We start from the raw sequence: 24,614 nt of genomic DNA, 5'->3' as shown, positions 1-24,614 counted from the left end.
ATATAGTACAGAGATGGATATCATCTAATTATCCACTTAGAGATGGATACTTTTGACTGAGGAGCCATAGCATCACCACACCATGCAAGCCTCCTCACCCACCAGAACAGCTCCAAAAAATCTGCCACTGCCAATGTAAGTCTGTGGGAACAGCATAAACGTGTGCCTCTTCTCCCCCACAGCACACGGCCCAAGAAGGAGTACAAGACATGCAGTCCAGCCTTATCTGGCCATAATTGGAGATTTTCTTCTTTAATTAAATCTCCTATTGCTGGGGGTGAGAGTTTGACCTGCCAGTAGAGGGGAACTCAGGACTCAACCACTTAACTTGCCATCCAGATCACTGGCTGTAGCCTGCCCGAGATCCAGATGGCCCATGATGAGAAGGTGGATATTGTCCTTAAAACAACTCACATGGGCGTCATTTGAGAGATGCAGTCTAGTTGCATATACCATGTAGCTAACCTGTGTGCCATTTCCTAAACAGCACTAAAAGTTTGCTAAAAGCTGATGGAGATGCTTCATGGGTCTATCAGTCCTTCAGGTGTCTGAGATACAGTGGGATTAATCCACCATCCATTTGGCAGTCCTCCATTCTCTATCAGCTTCACTCCCATGGCCTACCTATCCTCATGGATAGCCACTGATTATACTGCTAAGCTCCAGTTACAGCTGAGTCCAATAGAGTAAGTGGACTCTGAGGCTGCATAGACATCAGGTGCTGAACATGCAGCATGAAGATATGTGATATGGCTAGCGGACCATAGGTCAGACAAAAGAAGAGGAATGTTCTATAGCAGCAGCAGCAGCATGTCATTCTCTGATTAAATTTGAAGTCAGTGTAGAGGGCAGTGCGAATGGCCTTGAGGGACTGGAGGAAGAGCTCCTGCCAAGGCAACAGTCAGATAAAACAAATCTGAGTCCAGGGCAGGAATGTTACGTATGTACAGTAAATGTCTCAGACAAGCCCCTCCCTAGTTCACATGAAGATAAAGGGAGGGAAGGGGAGGCACATTCAGACTTGCAAGATTCTGTTACTATGACCTTACAGTAAAAGTAGTACTCGCCTAAATGACTTTGATTTTCTATGTACCTAGAAGGACTGACAGTCAGCTATTATGTCAAAGCAACCTAGCCACAATGATTGTTTTAATTCAGGTCTGCCTGGGCAGTGAGGAAAGATTTGAGGAACTGTGGGTGAATATAAGCAGTTGGTGCTGTTGGCAGAGTGCCAAGAAAGCATTTGGCCCAGGAGAGATCAGAAATGCCTCGCACACCAGGCATTTCTATAAAAATAAATATATTTACAGAAAACAAACATATTTAAAGGCTGTTTGCTGAGAGGAGAGATTTCTCTCAGCTGCATATTCTCTGCAAGCCTACACAGAAGGGAAACTGAAACTAAAACAAGTTCAGGCAAGTTCCTCCCTTAGGCAATGCAACCATTAACACATGAAAAGGGGACAATTAAATTCAACCTCTTCACCCGGCCAAAATGATTAGTTACCATAGTAACCTTAATCTGTAGTAGAAAACATATTAACAGGTGCCATGTCCTCCACCCACATTTTAGGTCTTTGAAAGGTGAATTCATGCTGTTAAGATCAGAAAAGGTCTGTTTACTGCCCAAGAGAAGTTATGCCACCAGATACATAGGCTATGTCTATACCTGGCCACATGTCATGTTGCAACTCAGCTGTAAATCTAAGCTGTCCTGACTCTCAACCCCTTATTCTGCTTACTCAGCAGTAGAGCCTGGGGCATTATTCAGCTAGGATACATATTTTCTTGCACGCAAGAATGAAATTGACTACAACAGAAGATCTACCTACTACAGTACATATCAAAGTATTTGTGTGTGATTAAAATCCTTTATATAGGTTTAAATTCTAAGCTTTTCTTCTACATTTTGATTCAAAGTATATTTATCCATTCTCTTCAAGACATGCAAGACAACTGAGATCTCTTGACATGAAAGTTGTCTTAAGCATGAAAACTGCAGGTTCCTATCCCACCATCTCTACCACACCATGCATGAGAGTACTCTGCCTCCTTCCAAACCATCAGTAAAATTCCATATTTGTAAGGAAGGGTTGTGCTTCTTGAAGAGATCTCATCTCTTAGGAACCAAGAGCACCTCCAAGGCCTTTGAGGCTGGAGCAAATAGAAATTAAGGGGATCACAGAAGAATTCAGCTACCCATTGGCATTTGGTGATTCTTGATACCTTGCAAATACAGACTGGCACCAGAATTGAACCATAGGCTTACAAAGGTTCTGGCATGAGTTACAGTTGGGTGTCATAGAGAAAGCCAGACATTTATATTGTCCACTTTGAAACATTACCATAGTTTTGAAAGTAACTGTATATAATAATTGAACACATGGAACTTTTCTGGATGTACAAGATAAACAATTCTTGAAACTGAACTTTAATATTTGCAACATCCCTTTACATTAATACAAAAAGCTTTTCCAAAAAGGACAGAACTAGCTCAGTAGTGAAACCTCTTTATCAGCTCACAAATAGTGACAAAACTAAATTTATTGTATGAGTCATCCATAAACATAAGATTTAAATTAAGATTTTATCATTTATACTTACAGTTGACACTGGTCTCCTTTGATTCCTTTGGTCGTGCAGAAGCATTTTCCTGTTTGCATGTGACAAATATTTGCATGACCACTACATGTGCAAGCTATAAAATCAAAAAGGAAATAGGTTTAATAATTATAATTATTTATTAATAATTATATCCAATTATAACTTTGGATATCAAGACTATGCATTTTATGGACTGATGATTATGGCTTGAATATTAAACAGTCCCATAAACAAAAGAGCCTTTCAGTCACATGACGTTTTACCTAATAAAAGAGAGGATGCTGTAGTGATTTTTTAAAATCTATTTTTTATCTTCCAATGCAACTCCATTCTTGGAGAAAAAAAGAGGAAAGATAGACAGACAGAAATAGTGAAAAAGTGGAAAAAAATTCAAGTGGAGGCACACTGTCTATCATAGAAGCCATCTTTCCATTTTAAAATCCTCAGGTATATAGTTCCATATCTTTTTTTGGAGCGGGAGGGAGAGATCTAAGCTTTGTTGTTTTATCAAATATAATAGAAATACATATTCAAATAAGCAATATTATTAGACAAATGATATTTGCATAAATCACCATCAAGCCCCAGAAGTTATCATTTTCCCTATCATGTAAGCATTTAATATATATATATATATATATATATAAAGCTATAACTAAAATTAAAAAAAAAAAAAGATTCAAATAACCAGTTGAATTAAGGACCATATAAAACACACTCACTCTATCTCAGAACAAGAAAATGTATTCATTCAACCAACAATTTGAGGAACTAATTTTTTTAAGAACTAAATACTTCCTTAAGCAAGGTTTAACTACATGTGACTATTTGTTCCCAAAAAACTACTATTATTAGCAAAAGTATGAAAATAGTTTGTCATTGCCTTCTTCTGGGATGTATTTTTGACTTTCCACTCCAGGTAAAAGCCTTCGATTTTCCTGAACATCTCTCACCCAACAGGTCTGATCTGGTTTAGCTTTTGAGGATCAGCCAACGTTAGATGCTGCTCCCTGCTCAAGTTGTTTTTATAGCTTTGATCAAAACATGATATGTGATAGAGGCAAAAAAATAAAATACAGAGCTTTGGATAGAAATTAAGCAGATAATAATCCAAGCAGTTAGATACAGAAATAAAAGTTAGAGATAAATGTGGAAATGGACAGGGAGATAGAAGATTAAATTAGCAAATAGAAACAGAGGATATATGGTAGAGTGCTTATTGTAAATTAGAAAGCAGTAGTGTCTTTTTTTAATAAAAAGCAACACTTTATAATAAAACACTTTCTATCTGGTACTCTTATGTACTGTATATATTCTGTTTGGAATTAGTACCATCCCTGAACCCATGGGTACCATCCCTGAACATTGCCATTTGGACTGTAAATGTAAAGAACATGAATTAATGAATGAAAAAAAAATGGTATGTTGTGCATTCATGTAAGAAAAAGGGGAAGGATACAACAGAGCTGAATGAGAGTGGTCTGACCTTGTAGAATGGATCCAATGAATATATGTATGGAAATGAAAGTAAATGTAATGAACGCTAATGGGTATCATCTAGATTGTAGCTATGTATGACAAGGTAACAGAGGATTCTCAGACTGATAATGTTGTATCAGTATTGTAACTGTTATGTAAATAAAATCAAAAGACAACGGCACCCTCCTCATTTACATCAAACACATAGAGGAAGGAAGAAAGCCAAACATAACAAGCATGAATTGGTTATACATAGGTTCATAAAATACAGCAAAGTTACTTGCTGAAATTTTGTGTTCTCATTTTAACCTTTTTCCTAATAAAACTTATTAAGCTGAGCTCAGAGGGAATTTTAATTGGTCATTCCTCTCCAATCCCGATTGTTGCTACAGAAATCTGAAAGCAAGTAGGAATATTCGTAGGTTGGTGATAGTGGTATTTTATGTTCTTGTAAATGATGACAATGAAGTAAGTTATGGGAAAAAATGTGCAACATTCTGAATGAATGAGATGTAAGATACATGATATGAATGGATGAGAGAATACAAAAAAATTATTGGACTATTCAGAGACCCCAAAATGAAAATGATGATTATCTGCTTAGAAAAAAATGTATGTCTGCTTTGAATACACAATTTAAGCCTAAGATTATGCATAGCAAAGGCATAAATCACAGTTGATTTGATTATTTATGATGAAAAGCTGAGACAATTAGCAGAGGAAACGATGATGTGAGTTTTGACTGTGGGGCAGACCATCTCTTGGCAATGTCAAGTATACTGTATAAACATAGACATGGAAGAAAAGGAAAGAAGTAAAAGAAAATAAAGTGAAAGTATGATGACTGCAGGAAGAGAAAGTACAAATCCTGTATAAAAAAGTAATATATGACAGATTAATCACCTAACAGAATTGATGGAAAGTAGGCATAAGAAAAGAGGAACAGGGAATTACTTGGACTTTAGTGAAGAAATTATGTCATAAAGTGTCACATAACTGTATGGAGTTAGTGGGAAGTATGAAAAAAGGGGGAAAGAAATATTGTTATTAGCTTTATTTCCTTTTCTTTTATCTCTTGCCTCCAATAACTTTTGCTTCCTATATATTACTGTATGCGTATCTGTATAGTGAGTCCAAGAATCAATTGTAGTTTTGATAATTAGACAATCTTTCAAAACATGGAATATTTTTTTATGTTTGACAGCTGAAATACAGATTTAAGCAAGACCACATATTATTGGTTTATTCAGTGAAGGTGGCAAAGGTAACAGAAAACAAAGAAGGGGTGGAATTATTTAACTCCTATCTTAGCTTTTCTTCTCTGAGGAGGGGATACAATATGTATCTTGCCAGATAGCTATGGAAGAACAGAATTCCAGCTACAGCTTGACAAAAATATAGTTAAGGAACATCTACTGACAGGCAGATAGGTTAACTAGTATCAGATACATTTCATACTAGCAAGATAGTCTTTTCATTATTTCTGAAAAATCCTGGGGATGTTTGTTAAATAGATCCAAAGCTACCTTTAAAACTATGTTTAAGAAGTGCTCATCAATGGGTACTCATCAAACTGTAGTGAGGTATGCAGTGAGGTACTATAGAATTTAGTCTTGGACCAATACTCTTCCAAGTTTTCATTAGTGATTTGGATGGTGAGATGGAAAGAAAGCTGATCAGATCTGTAGGTAATACAAAACTAATACTCCTAAACACAGAAACTCAATTCAGAATGATCTTGAAAAGGTTAGGGAACAAGTGAAAGTAACAGAATATAAACAAAGGTAAATTTATTTAATTGGGAAATTTAATTGGGAAATTTAACTGGGAAATTTGATTGGGAAATTAGGAAATTTAATTGGGAACAGGAAAACAAATGCATATGTTTTGGATAATGGATCTAATAATAAATGTGGAAAGTATCTTTAAATTAAAATTGAACATACAAGTCAGCAGTGTGGCATGGCTGCGTAAAAAGGCAACTGCCATTTAGATTACATCAACAGAATTGTATTTCCAAATCACCGTAAGTAAAAGTTCCACTATATATTGCATTGGACAGGCCCCACCTTAAGTACTATGTCCAGTAAAACAGGACCAGATGTAAAGAAGAGCAACAAGAATGATCAGGAAACAGGAAATTAATCTTACAAAGACTGACTGAGGAAACTGGGAATATTTAACCTTGAGAATAGATTGGAGCCACTTTGGTCTAGTGGTTAAGGCAATGGGCTAGAAACCAGGAGATTGAGAATTCTAGTCCCGCCTTGGCATGAAAGCCAGCTGGGTGACTTTGGGCCAGTCACACTCTCTCAGCCCAACTCACCTCACAAGGTTGTTGTTGTCGGGAAAAGAGGAGGAGGGAGGAGTATTCAGTAAGTTTGCCACCTTGAGTTATTTATAAAAATAATAAAGGCTGGATAGACAATAAATAAATAATAAATAAACAGTTTTAAGTTACAGGAAGGCAGATTCTGGTTGAATATTAAAACATCTTATTGGTAGAAGCAGTTTGACAATAAATTTAATTATCAAAGGAAGTGGTACATTCCCTTTCTTTGGGGTATGTTTAAGCAGAGCCTTGACAGTGGGTCTTTGTCAGTATGTCTGTTTATATTATGTAGACAGAGCCCAGCTTGTTATTTATCAGTTTGGGTTCCTGAACTGAGGAAGGGGTTGGTTTTGATACATGTGGTCCTCGGTTAACAACCACTCATTCAGTGACCATTCAAACTTGCGACGGTGTTGAACAAGTGGTACTTACGACTGGTCCTCAAAGTTATGGCTATTGCAGTATCCCTGCAGTGACGTGATTGTGATCTGCGGACTCAGCAACCAGCCTGGATTTCTGACCATTGAAGTGTCCCACAGTCATATGATTGCAATTTGCAATCTTCCCTGCTGGCTTCCCACAAGCGAAGTCAATGGGGAAGCCAACAGAAAGTCAAAAGTTGCGATCACTTGAGGTCCTCACTTAATGACCCCCATGTTGTTGTTTATTCGTTTAGTTGCTTCCGACTCTTCATGACTTCATGGACCAGCCCACACCAAGGCTTCCTGTCGGTCGTCAACACCCCCAGCTCCCCCAGGGACGAATCCATCACCTCTAGAATATCATCCATCCATCTTGCCCTTGGTCGGCCCCTCTTCCTTTTGCCTTCCACTCTCCCTAGCATCAGCATCTTCTCCAGGGTGTCCTGTCTTCTCATTATGTGGCCAGGGTATTTCAGTTTTGCCTTGAATATCATTCCCTCAGGTGAGGAGTCTGGCTTTATTTCCTGGAGGATGGACTGGTTTGATCTTCTTGCAGTCCAAGGCACTCTCAGAATTTTCCTCCAACACCACAGCTCAAAAGCATCTATCTTCCTTCTCTCAGCCTTCCTTATGGTCCAGCTCTCGCAACCATATGTTACTACAGGGAACACCATTGCTTTAACCATGCAGACCTTTGTTGTCAGTGTGATGTCTCTGCTCTTAACTATTTTATCGAGATTTGTCACTGCTCTTCTCCCAAGGATTAAGCATCTTCTGATTTCCTGACTGCAGTCAGCATCTGCAGTAATCTTCGCACATAGAAATACAAAGTCTTTCACTGCTTCTACATTTTCTCCCTCTATTTGCCAGTTATCAATCAAGCTGGTTGCCATAATCTTGGTTTTTTTTGAGGTTTAGCTGCAAGCCAGCTTTTGCACTTTCTTCTTTCACCTTCATCATAAGGCTCCTCAGTTCCTCTTCGTTTTCAGCCATCAAAGTGGTATCATCTGCATATCTGAGATTGTTTTAACTCCAGCCTTGGATTCCTCAAGCCCAGCATGTCGCATGATGTGTTCTGTATACAAGTTGAATAGGTAGGGTGAGAGTATACAGCCCTGCCGTACTCCTTTCCCAATCTTAAACCAGTCCGTTGTTCCGTGGTCTGTTCTTACTGTTGCTACTTGGTCGTTATACAGATTCTTCAGGAGGCAGAAAAGATGACTTGGTATCCCCATACCACTAAGAACTTGCCACAATTTGTTATGGTCCACACAGTCAAAGGCTTTAGAATAGTCAATAAAACAGAAATAGATGTTTGTCTGAAACTCCCTGGCTTTTTCCATTATCCATCAGATATTGGCAATTTGGTCCCTAGTTCCTCTGCCTTTTCTAAACCCAGCTTGTACAGCTGGCAATTCTCGCTCCATGAATTGCTGAAGTCCTCCTTGCAGGATCTTGAGCATTACCTTACTGGCATGTGAAATGAGTGCCACTGTTCGATAGTTTGAACATTCTTTAGTGTTTCCCTTTTTTGGTATGGGGATATAAATTGATTTTTTCCAATCTGATGGCCATTCTTGTGTTTTCCAAATTTGCTGGCATATAACATGCATTACCTTGACAGCATCATCTTGCAAGATTTTGAACAGTTCAGCTGGGATGCCGTCGTCCCCTGCTGCCTTGTTATTAGCAATGCTTCTTAAGGCCCACTCAACCTCACTCTTCAGGATGTCTGGCTCTAGCTCACTGACCACACCGTCACAGCTATCCCCGATACTGTTATCCTTCCTGACCAGGTCTTCTGTATATTCTTGCCACCTTTTCTTGATCTCTTCTTCTTCTGTTAGGTCCTTGCCATCTTTGTTTTTGATCATACCCATTTTTGCCTGGAATTTACCTCCAATGTTTCTAATTTTCTGGAAGAGGTCTCTTGTCCTTCCTATTCTATTGTCTTCTTCCACTTCTGCCCACTGCTTGTTTAAAAATAATTATCTCTTCTGGCTAACCTCTGGAATTTTGCATTAAATTGGGTATATCTCCCCCTATCACTGTTGCCTTTTGCTTTCCTTCTTTCTTGGGCTACTTCTAGTGTCTCAGCAGACAGCCATTTTGCCGTCTTGGTTTTCTCTTTCTTTGGGATGTATTTTGTTGCCACCTCCTGAACAATGTTGCGAACTTCTGTCCATAGTTCTTCCGGGACCCTATCTACTAAGTCCAGTCCCTTAAATCGATTCTTCACCTCCACTGCATATTCCTTAGGAATATTCGTGAGCTCATATCTAGCTGATCTGTGGGTCTTCCCTAATCTCTTTAGTCTGATCCTAAATTGTGCAAGAAGAAGTTCGTGATCTGAACTACAGTCAGCTCCAGGTCTTGTTTTTACCGACTGTATAGATGTCCGCCACCTTTGGCTCCAAAGGATGTAGTCAATCTGATTTCGGTGTTGTCCATCTGGGGAAGTCCATGTATAAAGCTGTCTCTTAGGTTGTTGGAAGAGACTGTTTGTTATGCAGAGTGAGTTGTCTTGGCAAAATTCTATCAGCCTATGTCCTGCTTCATTTTGTACACCCAGGCCATGCTTACCGGTAATTCCTGGTGTCAACTGACTGCCCACCTTAGCATTCCAGTCTCCCGTGATGAAAATAACATCTCTTTTAGGCGTGTTGTCCAGTAGGTGCTGCAGATCCTCATAGAACTGCTCTACTTCAGCTTCTTCAGCATCTGTGGTTGGGGCGTATATTTGGATCACTGTGATGTTAGATGGCTTGCCCTGAATTCGGATTGAGATCATTCTATCATTTTTGGATTGTATCCAAGCACTGCTTTAGCCATTTTACTATTAATTATGAAGGCTACTCCATTTCTTCTGTGGTCCTCTTGTCCACAGTAGTAGATCTGGTGGTCATTTGATGTGAAGTGGCCCATTCCAGTCCATTTCAGTTCACTGACGCCCAAAATGTCTATCTTTAATCTTGACATCTCACCAATAACCACATCCAATTTGCCCTGGCTCATAGATCTTACATTCCAGGTTCCAATGGTGTGTTGATCCTTCGAACATCGGATTCACCGTTCACTACCAGCACCATCGGCTGCTAGCCGTCCTTTTGGCTTTGAGCTAGCTGCGTCATCACGTCTGGGGCTAGTTGAACTCATCCTCTGTTCCTCCCCAGCAGCATTTTGACCATCTTCTGACCTGGGGATCTCATCTTCCAATGGTATACCGACATATCTCTGGTTGTACTGATCCATTTAGTTTTCACATCAAGAATACTGAGGTGGGTTGCCATTACCTTCCCCAGGGATCGCATTTAGTCTGACCTCTCTCTCATGACCTTCCCGTCTTGGGTGGCCCTTCACAGTTTAGCTCATGGCATCATTGAGGTGCTCAAGCTCCAGCACCACAACAAGGTAACAATCCTTTGCTGAAGATGACCCCCATGCTCCTCACTTAAATGACAGCAACCGGGGACTGGTGGAACTGCTGTTGTTAAGCAGCACTGTCATGTGACATCGTGCATTACAACTGCATCACTTAATGATAGAAATTCCAGTCCCAATTACCCTCATTAAGCAAGAACTACTTGTAATTTAAATTTCCAATTTTTAGGATAATTAATTTCCTCTTATTCCAACTATTTTGACAGGATTTACATCTCGGATGTCCTTTTAAAGAGAGAAAATAACATTTTCCTGAACAGATACAGAACCTGCAAATGCCAACCAACAATGTCCTGATCAGATGCTACTTCATCACTAGGCCAGGCACACCCAAGAGACTGCCCACATCAGTAAGGTTGCACAGCAACTTCAAGCCACATACTGCTTACAGTGCCAAGCTTAGAAACTAAAGACCGCAGTTAGGAAAAGGCCAGAATAGCTCAAGGTATTTTATTACTTAACGTACAGCAGCAACTGTATACTATCCACCAATTCCCATTCCTCATACATCTACATCTTAAGAATGACAATGTTATTTATCTCTTTGAACTAAACGTTCAACAGGAATAAATTATAAATATTCAAGGATGCACTCCCCTTTACTCTAAATTAACACTGGCTGCAGCTACCCCAAAACTCTGAGTACTTTCTATAAAATGTACAGGAAATCTTTATTCAAAGTTGGTAACAAGGTATACAGTACAGGAAGTTGTAATTTAAACTTAAAGATTAATATTTGCTATTTGTTAACTACTATTAATATAGTCTAAATGAATTGGCATAGACAATTAATTATGCCCATTTTAGAACAAGGAGATAGGATGGGACAGGATATAAATTTCTTCAATAACTGTGTAAGAAGCAAAGCATCAAGGATTTAACTGAGAATTAGACTTCTTTTAGCTAAAAAGCTGTTGCTTATGCTAGAATTAATGTTCTGCTGTCATTCACAAGTAGGAAAGCCATGCCTCCTTAGCACAAATAATACACTTTCCAACTCTTCTCTCTACTGGCTGCCTGTTGTACCATAGCCTCTTATTATTCTCAGGGCTGATGGGATGTGCTGGGGAGAGAATACAGAGAAATAATGGAAAACCCATTCTGTGAAGAAAGCATTCAGTAGACCTGGGCAGAGGTACAATAAATGTAACAACCAACCAAATGACCTTATTCATACTACAGTAGTAGATGTGCTTTAAAGAAAAACCCATGACAGAGAAATTTGACAATAATGCTAGGAATTCTTTTCTTAAAAGTATGAGTTGTATCATAATGAACAAGATCATTTAATCAGAGCAGGATAATTGAACAAAGAATGTATTGCATGTTGTCTTTCATTTGTCCTCTTAAAGTTGGAATTCCTGTTATTTTATTGCCTGTTTCTAATCAAGAGAATGTTACCAGCAATTCTTTGAGAAGCAGTAAAATGCTGAAATATAACTGAGAATAAACAGTACAAAATGCTAAGCAAGGATTCTTCAGATTTAATATATGCATACTTTCCTCTTTGCTGAAATTGTTCTGAAACACTCTTCTGAATAACCATGAAGCAAACTGAACTCAGTGAAAAATAATTTACTATTTATTTTCTCAAAAATGATAAAAATCTTTTAAATATCAGTGGTTAATGATTATAAGCACTAGCTTTTACAGCAGACTTGAATGAATAGTTTAGTTTAGTTATTTAAGATCAGGGTTCAAAATTGTTATATGATACAAAATTACATAAAATAACTGTTAAATAAAACATAATGTGATTAATTATATACATGTCAATACCAATGAATCACAATGAATTCAAGTTAACAGTTCCTGAAATAGACCCAAATCCTCCTTACAACAATTTCCACTGAGCAAAACTAAGCAAATTTTATTGTAAACTACTCAAAGTCCCCCTTTCTGAGGGGAAATGGGCAGTGATAGAAATTTGAATAATAAATAAACAAACAAATAAACAAATTTAGATAATTCATGGCAGCAGTCTGCTATCAGGAGTTATCTCTCTTCCTCACCTGGCTGGTCCAGTCAGCCTGCTGCCAGTTGATGTTAATGTTGAATGCCAAAATAAGTACAGTATATGGAGCAATGCAACAAAATATACAGAACTGATTTTCTTGAATCTTCCCAACAGAGAGAAAAAAAAGAACAATCTTGCAGAGAGATGTTCTTAAATCTGCCCTCCAAAACTATACATGGCATAGCACTGAGTGTAGCCTGCAAGAAAGCTATTCTGTGTGGCAGACCAAATATTAGTAAGTGAATTAATCGGCATAAAAGGCCTTCTGTACAGACTGCCCATCGAACTGTAGGAGGTAGTCTTTAATCCCTCTATAGATCACATGTTATTTTTATCTCCAGAGATAGAACCTTGTTGAAACAAAAGTAAGCTGAAAAGACACAGTAATTTAAATCTGCACCTATGCTTTTTTTCTGAGGAAAAATGAACTTGTCCTTGAGAATTAATGTTTGTGAGAGTCTTTCATACAGTTTACTTTTAATCAATATTTTAGCTGGCAAGTTCTCACACATGTCTCTATGGAAGGGAGGGCAGTTTCTAGATGTAAAAGTACCTTTGGAATACACCAAGGTAATGCGAAGCACTACCTTGATCAATTTATTTTGGACCAGTTCTAATGCTCTCGAGTCCTTCTACAGGCAAAATTATGCACACAAAGCATTTTGCTTAATACCTTAAAGACTTTTACTGCTGCTGGAAAAATTATCACTGAGAAATAGAGCTACAGGGTTACGTATCTATGCACTCTTATTTCAATTTTTCCAAGTTAAGATTAACTGAAAAGTAAATACCTGAAGAATTTAAAATCCTTTGCTTTTTCAATTATGATATTATTTATCTTCCAATTATGCATACAATTTCCTTCATGCTAATTTTAAATTTATCAGTTTGCTAATATAATCAAGCAATCTTATAAAGTATACTCAAAAATAAACTCCATTTATTTAAATGGAGTTTATTCCCAGATGTGGATACAGAATTGCAATTCTACCAAATCTTACAGGGTAAAGAAATCTCTACTTTTTTTCCTAAAATATTTCACCATCAATCAACAATTATTCATTCAGTAACAGCAACTATTTGATATATTTATTACATCCACCCACAATGGATGTTTATTGTTTATATTTTAAGTTATACCTATATGTTTATTTTTTATGTTATACTGGATATTTTAACTGTTATTTAGTAAGCTGTCATGAGTCTGTTTGGATTTGGTGGCAGACAAACCTAATAATATACAAAGAAATAAATCTAGGAATAAAATTCATCAGAAGATCTTCAATTTATATCAACATGACCTTGTCTGTTAAATAAAAAATGTACAAACAGCAAAGGAATGTTTTATAGCATATTTGGTGAGAAACATATATTCTCTTTCATTATGTTCAATAAGCAAGTCTCTGCTTATTTCTCCCTTTATTTGCCCTTGACAAACATACAAGAAATAGGAAGCTTTTAATATAAGCCATGTGTACTACTTAATTTATCATAACCCTAAAGCTTAAGTACTCCACTTTATAGCAATTGATTACAAGACAGGCCTGTAACTAAATAAATGCAAAATAGTGATTTATAATACTCTAAATATTAATATACTGCATATATTACTGAATTGTGGCAAAAATAAGTCCACCATTTACTTACATATAATTATAGATATCTTTACCATATGTCATAGTTGTATTTGTATTTTTTTTATATTGTAAACTGTCCAGAGTTGGACAGCACCAAAGAATGAATGAATTAATTAATTAATTAATTAATTAATTAATTTAGTATTTGAATTTTTAAACATTTGGATGAATTAAGCCTTAATACCCAGTTCTAGATGTGGAATTAGTCTGAATAAAGGTTTGATAATGTCCAGCCATGAATTTAAAGACTAGAAGCAACTCAACATTTGAAATTAGGAGAAAGTCATCATAATCAGTACAGGACATAAACAAAAAAAGTTAACCTTTACTTATAATTCAAACATGAAATTCAAATCACAAATTGGAAAAACACACTTTGTGGAAGGAGGTACTATTAAAGCCCCTTCCAACTAATTTATATTACAGTGGCCCCTTAAAAAATATAAAATCAGTAGAATTTTTCCAAATTACTCATATCATGGAACAAGAATCTAGTAGGAAACAATTTGGCACAAATTCTCACTTAAAATTTTATCAGAACTGTACCTAATAGTTTTCTACACAAAAAGATGTTCAGACTATAATTTTAGGAAGACATCCTTATGAAAGAGGTACTGATGAATTTCTTTTATCAATTTTTTTGCATTCAAATAATATACTAAGAACATAATGTGAAGTAATATAATATTATTATATTTTGTATGTGTGTTTGTGTGTGTGTGTGTGTGTACTGAAATTGAAATTATTATAGAACATTAGTATTTTTGGACTACGAATATCTCAATATTTGTGAGGAGTGCCTAAGCTAAATAGAAGACTCAGACTATAAGCAAAGTTAAGTTCTGGCTTTTATTCAGAATAGAGTGCACACCAGTAGAAAGCTGAGAGTGAGAGAAGCACGCCAAAAGTTGAATTAAATAGACTCGCGCCAAATAGCGCTCCACCCCCAAATTCCCCGGGTGTGCCCCACGAGTTCCACGGGGTGACCGGCCATCCATGCTTGCTAGGTGAGAGGTCGTCCAGCCCCAATCGCCTCGGGCATTGCTCCGTCTTTCTTTTTCCGTCTTTCTAATGACTCGTTACTGGGCGATTAGGCTTCGGAATTCCTCGAAAGCGTCCAGACGCGCCCTTCCGATCTCGCCCTGATCTTCTCCTTGCTAATGGTGTTAATTGCCGATTACCAGGCGATGAGGGCTTGTAGATCTCCTAGACCCATTACTGTCTTTGTCCTGTTTTATCGCCCATCCCTCTCCAGTCATTAGCAAGCCTCCGTGCTTTGTCATGCGAGCCGTTGCAATGTCGCCAACATCGTACCGGCGATCATGACATACCACCCCCCTGAAGAAAATCAAGCCAAAGAAATCAAGAAAATCAAGTTTAAAGGGATATGCTACATGGAAGTTGTGGATTAGCTCGGGGGCCTGAATGTCGTGGGCAGCGACCCATTCAGGATGGGGGAAGTGTTTCCAGTGCACTAAGTATTGGAGGGAGCTACAAAACTTGCGGGAGTCAAGAACCTCCTTGACTTCGAAGTGCTGCTGTCCATCGATCATGACGGGTGGGGGGGGGAGTGCGTGGATGCCACCGGGAGGGGTCACCGGCCGGCTTGAGTAAGCTGCAATGGAACACCAGGTGCAGCCGCTTTAAATTATGAGGCAGATCCAAACGTACTGTGACCGGGTTCACAATTTGTGTAACCTGAAAGGGGCCAATAAATTTGGGGGCCAGTTTCTTGGAAGGCTGGGGTGACTTAATAAATTTCGTGGAGAGGTAAACCATGTCTCCTACTCGAAAACGCGGCTGTTGGCGTCTGTGCCTGTCAGCCTGAAGTTTATATGTGGTCTGTGCCTCCTTGAAAGCATCCTTAATGACGGGCCAGGAGTCTGCGAGTTTAGAACCCCAATCACAGGCCGCCACTACTGGAGACGGGGGCTGTGGAAGCTCAGGAATGGGGATGAAATCCCAACCCGACACCACCCTGAAAGGGGTTTGTCCCGTGCTTTGATGCACCACACTGTTGTATGCCACCTCCGCGAAGGGGAGCAAATCCACCCAGTCGTCCTGTTGGTAGTTTATGTATGAGCGGAGGAATTGTTCCAGGGTGGCATTGAGGATCTCAGTAGATCCGTCCATCTGGGGATGCCAGGAGGTTGACAATGCTTGCTAGGTGAGAGGTCGTCCAGCCCCAATCACCTCGGGCATTGCTCCGTCTTTCTTTCTGCGGCGTAATGGCTCGTTACCGGGCGATTAGGCTTCGGAATTCCTCAAAAGCATCCGGACGTGCCCTTCCGATCTTCGCCCTGATCTTCTCCTTGCTAATGGTGTTAATTGCCAATTACCGGGCAATGAGGGCTTGTAGATCTCCTAGACCCATTACTGTCTTTGTCCTGTTTTATCGCCCATCCCTCTCCAGTCATTAGCAAGCCTCCGTGCTTTGTCATGCGAGCCGTTGCGATGTCGCCAACATCGCACCGGCGATCATGACAATATTGCAATAAATAAATACAATTCCCTTAAGCAACTTCTGCTTAGAGTCACCACAGAAAGAAAGCCCACATTAGTGACAATTTACTTATTTTAAATGCAAATACTGCAGATGCATTTCTGATAGTAAAACATATTTTAGCACCTCAAGTTTCTAATTATTTTTTTAAAGAAATACATATTTAAAAGTTATTTGGGTAAATAACTACATGCAAGTTGGTATATACAGTTTGGAGACTGCCTGAGAAATGAAAGGCTATTTTAAGGAAACATATTTTACTAATTACTAATAACCAACTGTATAACACATATCAATAAGCTGTACTATGATTGCTTCTGAACTGCTGCTTGAGCAAAAACAATAAAAAACTGTTGAATTCCTGATAATGATAACACAATAACCACAAACATTTTCATAAAGCACATATTTTTAGCAATTTAATTTGAATATAGTGTTGTGTCCCTCTTATTTCAAAAGTAGCTGAAAAGTTACAATATGTTTCAATACAAATCTTGTTATTTATTCTGGAGTAACTGAAACAGTTTATACAGTTTTAAAATACATTTAAGAACAATTTCAATGTTCCTATCTCTGGCAGCATTTATAAAAGGAAGTCACTGCTATCAAATTCACCAGAATTTTCTAATTTTCATAGCATTATTGGAAGACAGCATTTTTAAAGATTGAACATATAAATGGTTAATGTAAGGGGCTGATAGCCTTCTTACAAATGTAAAATGGATAGCTGTTTAGTTCCAAAGCAAACAGCAATTTATAGTATTGTTAAGTTTGTTCAGGAATGTTTTATGAATAACTGCATCAAAGAATTTGAGATATCCAAGCACCTAATACTATTTCTATATACAACCTTACTGACATCCTCAAAAAGGTTTAGCAGATTATTAAGATTTACTTTGCTGAAGCCATAGCTCTTCTTCAATGAAACAAAGTTCACTCTGCTGTTTTTTGAATCAGCAGTGGTTTCATTTATGGAACAGTTGGGAAATGTAAAATATGCGGCAGGACAAACAATTGCCCCTCCATTCTCTGTGACATCTCCTATTATTCTGAAATATTGTGAGCTTCCCCAAAGAGTTTTTTGAGATGGATTGAAACTAACTTCGTTTATTCTGCTTCTGGTGGGGACATGGCCAACTGAACAGCTGTGCCTACAAGCTCCACAGGCAGATCTGATAATGCAGCTTTTTTTTATGGGCTCAGGCAGGATTTCCCATTTCTGAAGTCTTAGAGCATTTTCATGGACAGAAAACATTCAGAATCATCCCATTTGTACTCCAGAACAGCGCCTCACAGCCAGAGGATCACAAACAGTGTTAGTGTTAATCTGGTAAGAGATGCTGGGAGTCTGGGATGTCATCATTTCCAAACCATGCTGTAGCCTTAAAGGGACACTAAGTCAAGCCACCCCATTTCTAAATCACCCAATTTATATTTTTTAAGTTTATGTACCCCAAGAGAGGCTTCCAAAACCAAGGAGAAGTGATGTCTCTTGGTGCTTATTGTTATTTTTTTTGGATTAATTTTTTAAATTCTTTCAAAGTTTTGGCTTGTTTCCACATTTAAATATTAAGGAGGACTGAGAATAAATAAATGCATCCCTGCTATTATTTTTGTATTGAATTTTAAGAATTTGATTTTTTCCTACACATTGCATCTGCTGTTTTGAATCATCAGCTTTCTGTTGCTACTTTCTCTGGGAAGTTGCCCCTTATCACTTTTACTTTTGTAAACATTGCTGGAAATCTTCTATTAACTCTTACTTTTGCCAGTTAAGTATCTAGGGGGTGCCATAATCTACTGCCTGTAACATGGAGGATTTTAAGCAGACATTCTCAGAGCTTCATTGTGAGATTAAACAGATTTTCTCTGATTCCTGTCAAGATATTATGCAAGGTATTTGGGACATTGTAGAAAATATCAGCTTCAAAATGTTTCATCTGGCTGAGGAGGTTGTGGAAAAAGTTGATTCTGGTGAAGATGGAGATGTTTCTACCGACAGTGAAATTGAAGCTTTTGTTGTGCCAGATGATGATGACCAGATTCTGGTGCTGAAGGGGTTAAAGGGATGGACCAAATTGCTTTTCTGGTGGAATGTTATGGGAAAGAAGAGATTTTGCTCTGTGGGAGGTTTTCTGCTGAGAAGTCTGAGTTTTTAAAGGGGGCAGTTGGGCTGTTTGACTTTTTTTTATAAAAAATGCTTCGTGTGTATTATGGAGAAATGTAAATACTCTGGTATATTTTGAAGTGGGGTAAAGATTTAAGAATGTTTATTTGGACTGCTTTTAAGTTTGTATGAGTCTATTCTTTTTTATTGATTTGGATTAAGATTAATTGGATTGCTTTTAAGATTTGTTTGTTTTCCTTCTTAATTATTTGTTAAGATTTATAAGGTATAATAATAATAATCGTTTGGTTTTAGGGTTAATAGGGTTAAGATTGTTATAGTATTATTAATTATAGAAGTAGACAATTTATATATATTTTTAGTTTGATTTCTATTATAGTAGACAGAAATGTATAGAATAGTGGTAGGAAGGAGGTAAGTAAATGTTGTCTTTGGGGGAGAAAGTTGATTAGAAGGTTTATATATTTCTTTTTCTTTTAATATAAGGGGAGGGAACAATTGTATTTAGTGATTTTCATAATGTGCTAATGGAATGATTTATAGAAATGATGTGATTTTGGTTTGATATAGAGTTGTCTTGTTCAGACTATGAGATGGCCAGGCAGAATTACAAAAGGAACTTCTTTATTAACAATCAACTATTTACAAAAGAAAAGAGTCCTTATTAATAGACAATATAATTCAATCAAGTCCACCCAGGCAGTGGAGGAACACAGGGCAAGGCTGCCAGGTCAAGAGTAGAAGGAGCCTGTGGCAACACAGCAAGACAGAACTCGACTAACTCTCTCAGGGAAGCAGCAAGGCTGGGTGTGGCTAGGGCGCATGACCAGGTGGTAGTTTGAGGTTTGACTGTAGGACGCGGCATGGAGGTGAGGTTAGGCTTGGCGATGGACTCTGCTGGAGTGACAAGACAAGGCATGGCTGGATCGGCAAGACAAGGCTTGGAACGGGAGGTGAGGCTGGACTTGGCTAGAGTGGCAAGACAAGGCTTGGAACTAGAGACAAGACTGGACTGGGCTGAAGCGGCAAGACAAGACTTGGAACTAGAGGCAAGGCTGGATGTGGCTGGAACAGCAAGACGAGGCTTGGAACTGGAGGCAAGACTGTGCTTGGCTAGAATGACGAGACAAGGCTTGGAACTGGATACAAGGCTGTACTCAGCTGGAACGGCAAGACGAGATTCGGAATTGGATGCAAGGCTGGACTTGGCTGGATCAGGGTGCAAAGGAGGTAGGTCCACATCGGTAGAAGGAGCTGGCACTGATTCTGTGTCAGCTACAGGTGAGGCTCCATTTCCTGGTGAGGATTCTCCTGTCGAAGCTGTAAGTGCAGAACGGTTGTCTCCGGCAGTTTGCTCCTAGCACTGGTGCCTTTTTATGTGATCCTTTTTGTGCTGTTTTTCCTCTGTAGCCAATCGGGCCTCCTTTTGCTTCGCGTGCTTCTCCGCTCTCCTCTCTCGCACACTAATTGGAGGATTCAAACCTCCCTCCGGATTCTGCCCAATAAATGTCTCCGAATTCTCCTGCTTTGCTGAGTCACTACTAGTTTCTATTTCCCCAGATCTTTCCCAATTAGTTTTGTTTTCCCCTTCTGGCTCAAGGTAAGTTTCATTTTCAGAGTCAAGGTCAGACTCAAACCTCACAAGAGTAAGGGTTTGGTTATGGAAATTGCTGTATATTCTTGCTGTTAAAAGTCAGAAGTTAACTCTTTATGTAATCTTTAAAATTCTTTTCTTCTTGTGCTTCATACTTTTTAGGGGTTTTTTTCTTTTTGCAGTTTTTTTTTTCTTTTTTGTGGTTTTTATCTTTGCCTTAAACTTAATAAAATTCTTATTAAAAAAATAAACTTCCTTTATTCTGATGATACTGGATCATAGAGCATTCTGGCAGTAAGAATGGGATATAACCCTTTATATAACAAAAGTTTCAAAATTCTATGATAGGACAATTTAGAAGTAATCTAATGCAATAAAGGTATTATTCATCTAAAATGAATGCATTTCTCATATTTATACCAGCTAAATTATTACCAGTTATAGAAAATGCAGCAGATTAACTGTTATGTTTTTTTTTTAAAAATCACTGAATCGAGTTTAAAAAATATTTTTCCATCATTTCATTCATATAAAGAGCAGAAACTCTATTTTAAGACAGTTACCTGTGCACTGTCCTCCATTTGTTGGATCTCCATAATAGCCTGGCATGCATGTTTCACACTGTTTTCCTGTAGTTAGATTTTTGCACTGGTCACACACATTGCCATTAATGCAGGTGCTATGTCCATTGCATTGGCAAGCTGCAATTAAAACAAAATAACCAGGTTATATATATTTGGGGGACTGAAAGAAAAAGCAAAAGAATATTCATTCTTAAAAAGTATAGAACAGTGTGGTTAGCATTTTTTAATCAACGTATGAATTTAGTAAAATGAATAAATACAAATTTAGAATAGTTGATTTGGAACTCTAAAGAATGTACCTTGGATATATAGTTTCCTGTGTACAATCTAATTTATTTTATTAGGAACCCTGGATCCTGTTCTTTTGCTGCAGTGATGGCAATGCAGGGGAAAATGCATACTGCAATCCAGTGACAGAGAGAAGGCATAATGAGACAGCTATGCTATAAAAGAGAGTAGATGTTGGCCATATGACACCCTCAGATCAAGGGCTGCCTTTGCATTCCAAATACCTGCAGGAGCTAGCAGAACATATTAAGGAAGATAGCGAAGGAGACCCATTGAAAGAGACAACTGCCAAACAGACTGGGGGAAAAGGGTCCATTTCTCCCTACAGCAGCAGCAGTGTCCCGTAACCCAGATTCCTTTGTGAGAACAGCAAGGAAATTTATATTACTAGCCACGGGGAAACAGTCACAGAAACAACTAATACATCCACCAGTCTAACTCTTTGGCTATGGTGGTGCATTGCCTGATGAAACCAGTGGAAGATTAAATATGCAAATCTCATCTGCAAGTACTCATTAACCAGCTGCCCGGGGCTGCTATAGTTGTCGAAAAACTGCACAAGCAATATGATATATTTTTATCCTGAGGGAAAAAAAACCATTACATCTCACCACAGCCATTCTGAACTGAACTGATGCAGCACTTAGTATTCGTGAAAATCAACTTTCTATCTCTTAGCCTCCCTGGCCTGAACATTTTTGAGTGCCCTTATTACTAATTACCTCTTCCTGCTGCTTACAGGGATCATTATTCCTTGCTGTCCATCCACAGTGTCCTATACTAATATAGCATCTCTGCTTGCTGGGTGCTTCTTAATTCAGTACTTTAGGAAGCTATGAGCATGTCTCTCTCTCGTTCACTATCTGTGGCCAGAATAAAGCAGGGTGCTATACCAAGGTTGTGCTAATGTACAAACCTAAAGAATACTTGCACCAGCCAGTCATGGCAGTTCCTTCAAACAACCTGCCTTCTCAGTCACCTGCCCTTTCATCTGTCTGCCATTTTAAGAGATCATACCCTGGGGGATGCCATGAGGAAAGGGTTCTACTGGAACTTAAAAACCAGGATATATATGCATTGATTATGACATCAAGGATCAGTTTCTGATTATGGCTATATTGCTGATGGCTAGTGAAAAGATAAGATTTTTATAGAAGTGCTATCAGGCAGCAACACAGTAGGACTGTGCAAAGCACTGGAAAAAGATGCTTTGCACCTAACTGGAATATGTAGAAAGCACCAGTTTTCAAATAATTAAAGCAGCTAATACAACATGAGCTACTCATATGAAAGCCAATTACAGTATTATGCTGATAGAAGAAAACATTCTTTATAATGTGGGACACTGGTAAAATACTTTGAACCTGCTTACAAAATTGGGTTCCCAAGTTTGTCTTTGACACTCAGCAACTGTGTGAAGTAGACACACATATGAGCTTTAATAAATACCTCAATTCCTTGTATTGCTTATACTCAGTGATCTATTGTAGAGGTAAAAACATAATATATGAACCACAAAATCCTTTTCACAGAAGCATGACCAGAAATAAAACCTATGGCATGATATTAAGGAATAGGTAAATCAGCTTTGATCCAGTTGAATGATTCATATTAATTAAGAAAATTAAATAAATGTTTTCTAAATATATATGTGCAAAGCCCTTCCAAATCACTGAACTGATTTAGAGGCAACTGATCTGATGACAGAATGTGGCTTTCAAATAAGAAAGCTGAACCAACAGTTAGGCAGAGCCAAATGGAAAAGTTGGCAAGACTTTTCTGGAGAATTTTCCAAAATTCTCTATTCTTTCCAAAAAAATTTCTCACTCTTTCTAACATTTTTCTACCCCGTGCTCCATGAAACTGATTAGGAGAAGCTGCTCTTATCTGACGTCTGAGTTATTTTCTTGAACAGTGCTTCTGAAATAAGACTGAGGCCCACATGTCCTAGGCCTGTAGGATACCTGCCTGTTTTAAAGGGAAATTTCATTCTCTTTTTTAAAGAAATATAGCGGCCTTAATAGATTTATATTATGTTGAAGATGAAGATTCAACTATTGATTTCAAATGCTTCTCAATTCACTGAAAAAATATATATCTATGCATTTATATCTATGCAAATAAAGGTATGGTCAATTCCTGGTGGCTTCCACTAATTTCTAGACCCAAAGAATTGAGTGAATTTAATTTAGACTGATTAAATACCCCCTCACAGTATATCTAAATATCCTTTTCTTTCCATTCAAATATTTGGAAAATTCAAAATAATAATCCCATTGAACATATAATCATGTTAACATTATCTTTCTCCTGCTTTTGTCACTCAGATGTTCTAGTTTCAATTAGAAAGAACTTCCACCTAATATTTATCAATATTCCTTTAAAATACTGATTGCTTGTTTTTCAGTGGTCATATTTTACTAGATGGCTACTATGTACAGTTGAAATAGGTAAACTCAATAAGTAATTTTCACTATACTTTATGCTTCACCTATTAAACAAATTGTATTTCAACACTAATAAAATAAACAGGGGTTAATGGGATTAGTCTCATTGATTTTATATGAGCAGATGTTACATTCTTTTCCTTAACATGGAGCACAGCCAAACTGTTTTGATTCTGTATTTCTTTCTTTTTATTGAATTACTTCCTATAATGTTGATTAACTAAAGATTGCTGTGTAATTTAATTAATCTGATAATGGTCACAAATTTGAGAACAGCTAACTGGGGAGCTATTAGTCTTTGTGTTTATTTAGCATCAAGTTCACTATAAATTACACAGAGTTAAATTAAACTAATTAATCAACAACATACACTTTTAAACAGCATTGCTAATGACCATTCACCATAGGCCTAGAAATCTGGATGAAGATGAAGATCTTCCAATAAGGACTCGAAGTTTTCTTGAAACTTGTTTACCTTCTTCCTTCTGATTGTCACACCGCTTGACACTATTCCTTTGTGTAGGTGTGTGTGCGTGTTTAAAATAAATGTTGTCAATAATTAGGAATCTGCATTATTACAACAATATTAGCCAGATTTGAATTGCTTTTTAACAGCAAGAAACACTGTTCTGCACTCATTCTAAGAGTCTGGTTGCTATGAACATTCCTCCAAAAAAAAAAAGGGAGGGGGGAATATTTTCAAATCAGCAAGAAGTTTTACAGTAAATGCCCCCAGCTTTTTTTTAACTCTGCCTGTTAACTCTCTTTAACAAAAGAGACAATAAGTAATTGATGCTGCTGCATGTTCTAAGTAATTTTGCCCTGATCTCTATGGCTGTAATAGTTATTACCTGGATCACATTTGTTTCTATAGGCCTTTGCAAACGTTGGAGATATGTACTACTATTGGTGGAATTAAAGCATGGATAATCAATCTTTTTTTATCTTTAGGACCATAATAGTGTTTTGGACTGAACCAACAGTTAGGCAGAGCCAAATGGAAAAGTTGGCAAGACTTTTCTGGAGAATTTTCCAAAATTCTCTATTCTTTCCAAAAAAATTTCTCACTCTTTCTAACATTTTTCCACCCCCTGCTCCATGAAACTGATTAGGAGAGGCTGCTCTTGTCTGACGTCTG

At 37.8% G+C, this 24,614-nt stretch overlaps 1 protein-coding gene across 1 annotated transcript in view; it reads right to left on the bottom strand.

Annotated features, from left to right (window-relative positions):
- ATRNL1 (attractin like 1) overlaps nucleotides 1–24,614 on the bottom strand; it is a 609,453-nt gene that overhangs the window by 439,095 nt on the left and 145,744 nt on the right. The window contains exons 19-20 of the mRNA XM_063307208.1: nucleotides 20,721–20,858; nucleotides 2,605–2,698 (exon numbers count right to left, since the gene is read on the bottom strand). Of these exons, the coding sequence (XP_063163278.1) occupies nucleotides 2,605–2,698; nucleotides 20,721–20,858 (232 nt within the window). The remainder of the gene's footprint in view (nucleotides 1–2,604; nucleotides 2,699–20,720; nucleotides 20,859–24,614) is intronic.

The sequence above is a fragment of the Candoia aspera genome, chromosome 6 (assembly GCF_035149785.1).
Source record: "Candoia aspera isolate rCanAsp1 chromosome 6, rCanAsp1.hap2, whole genome shotgun sequence".
Taxonomy (NCBI): domain Eukaryota; kingdom Metazoa; phylum Chordata; class Lepidosauria; order Squamata; family Boidae; genus Candoia; species Candoia aspera.
Note: the sequence above shows the minus strand (reverse complement) of the source record. Positions and strands in the feature narration are given on the sequence as shown.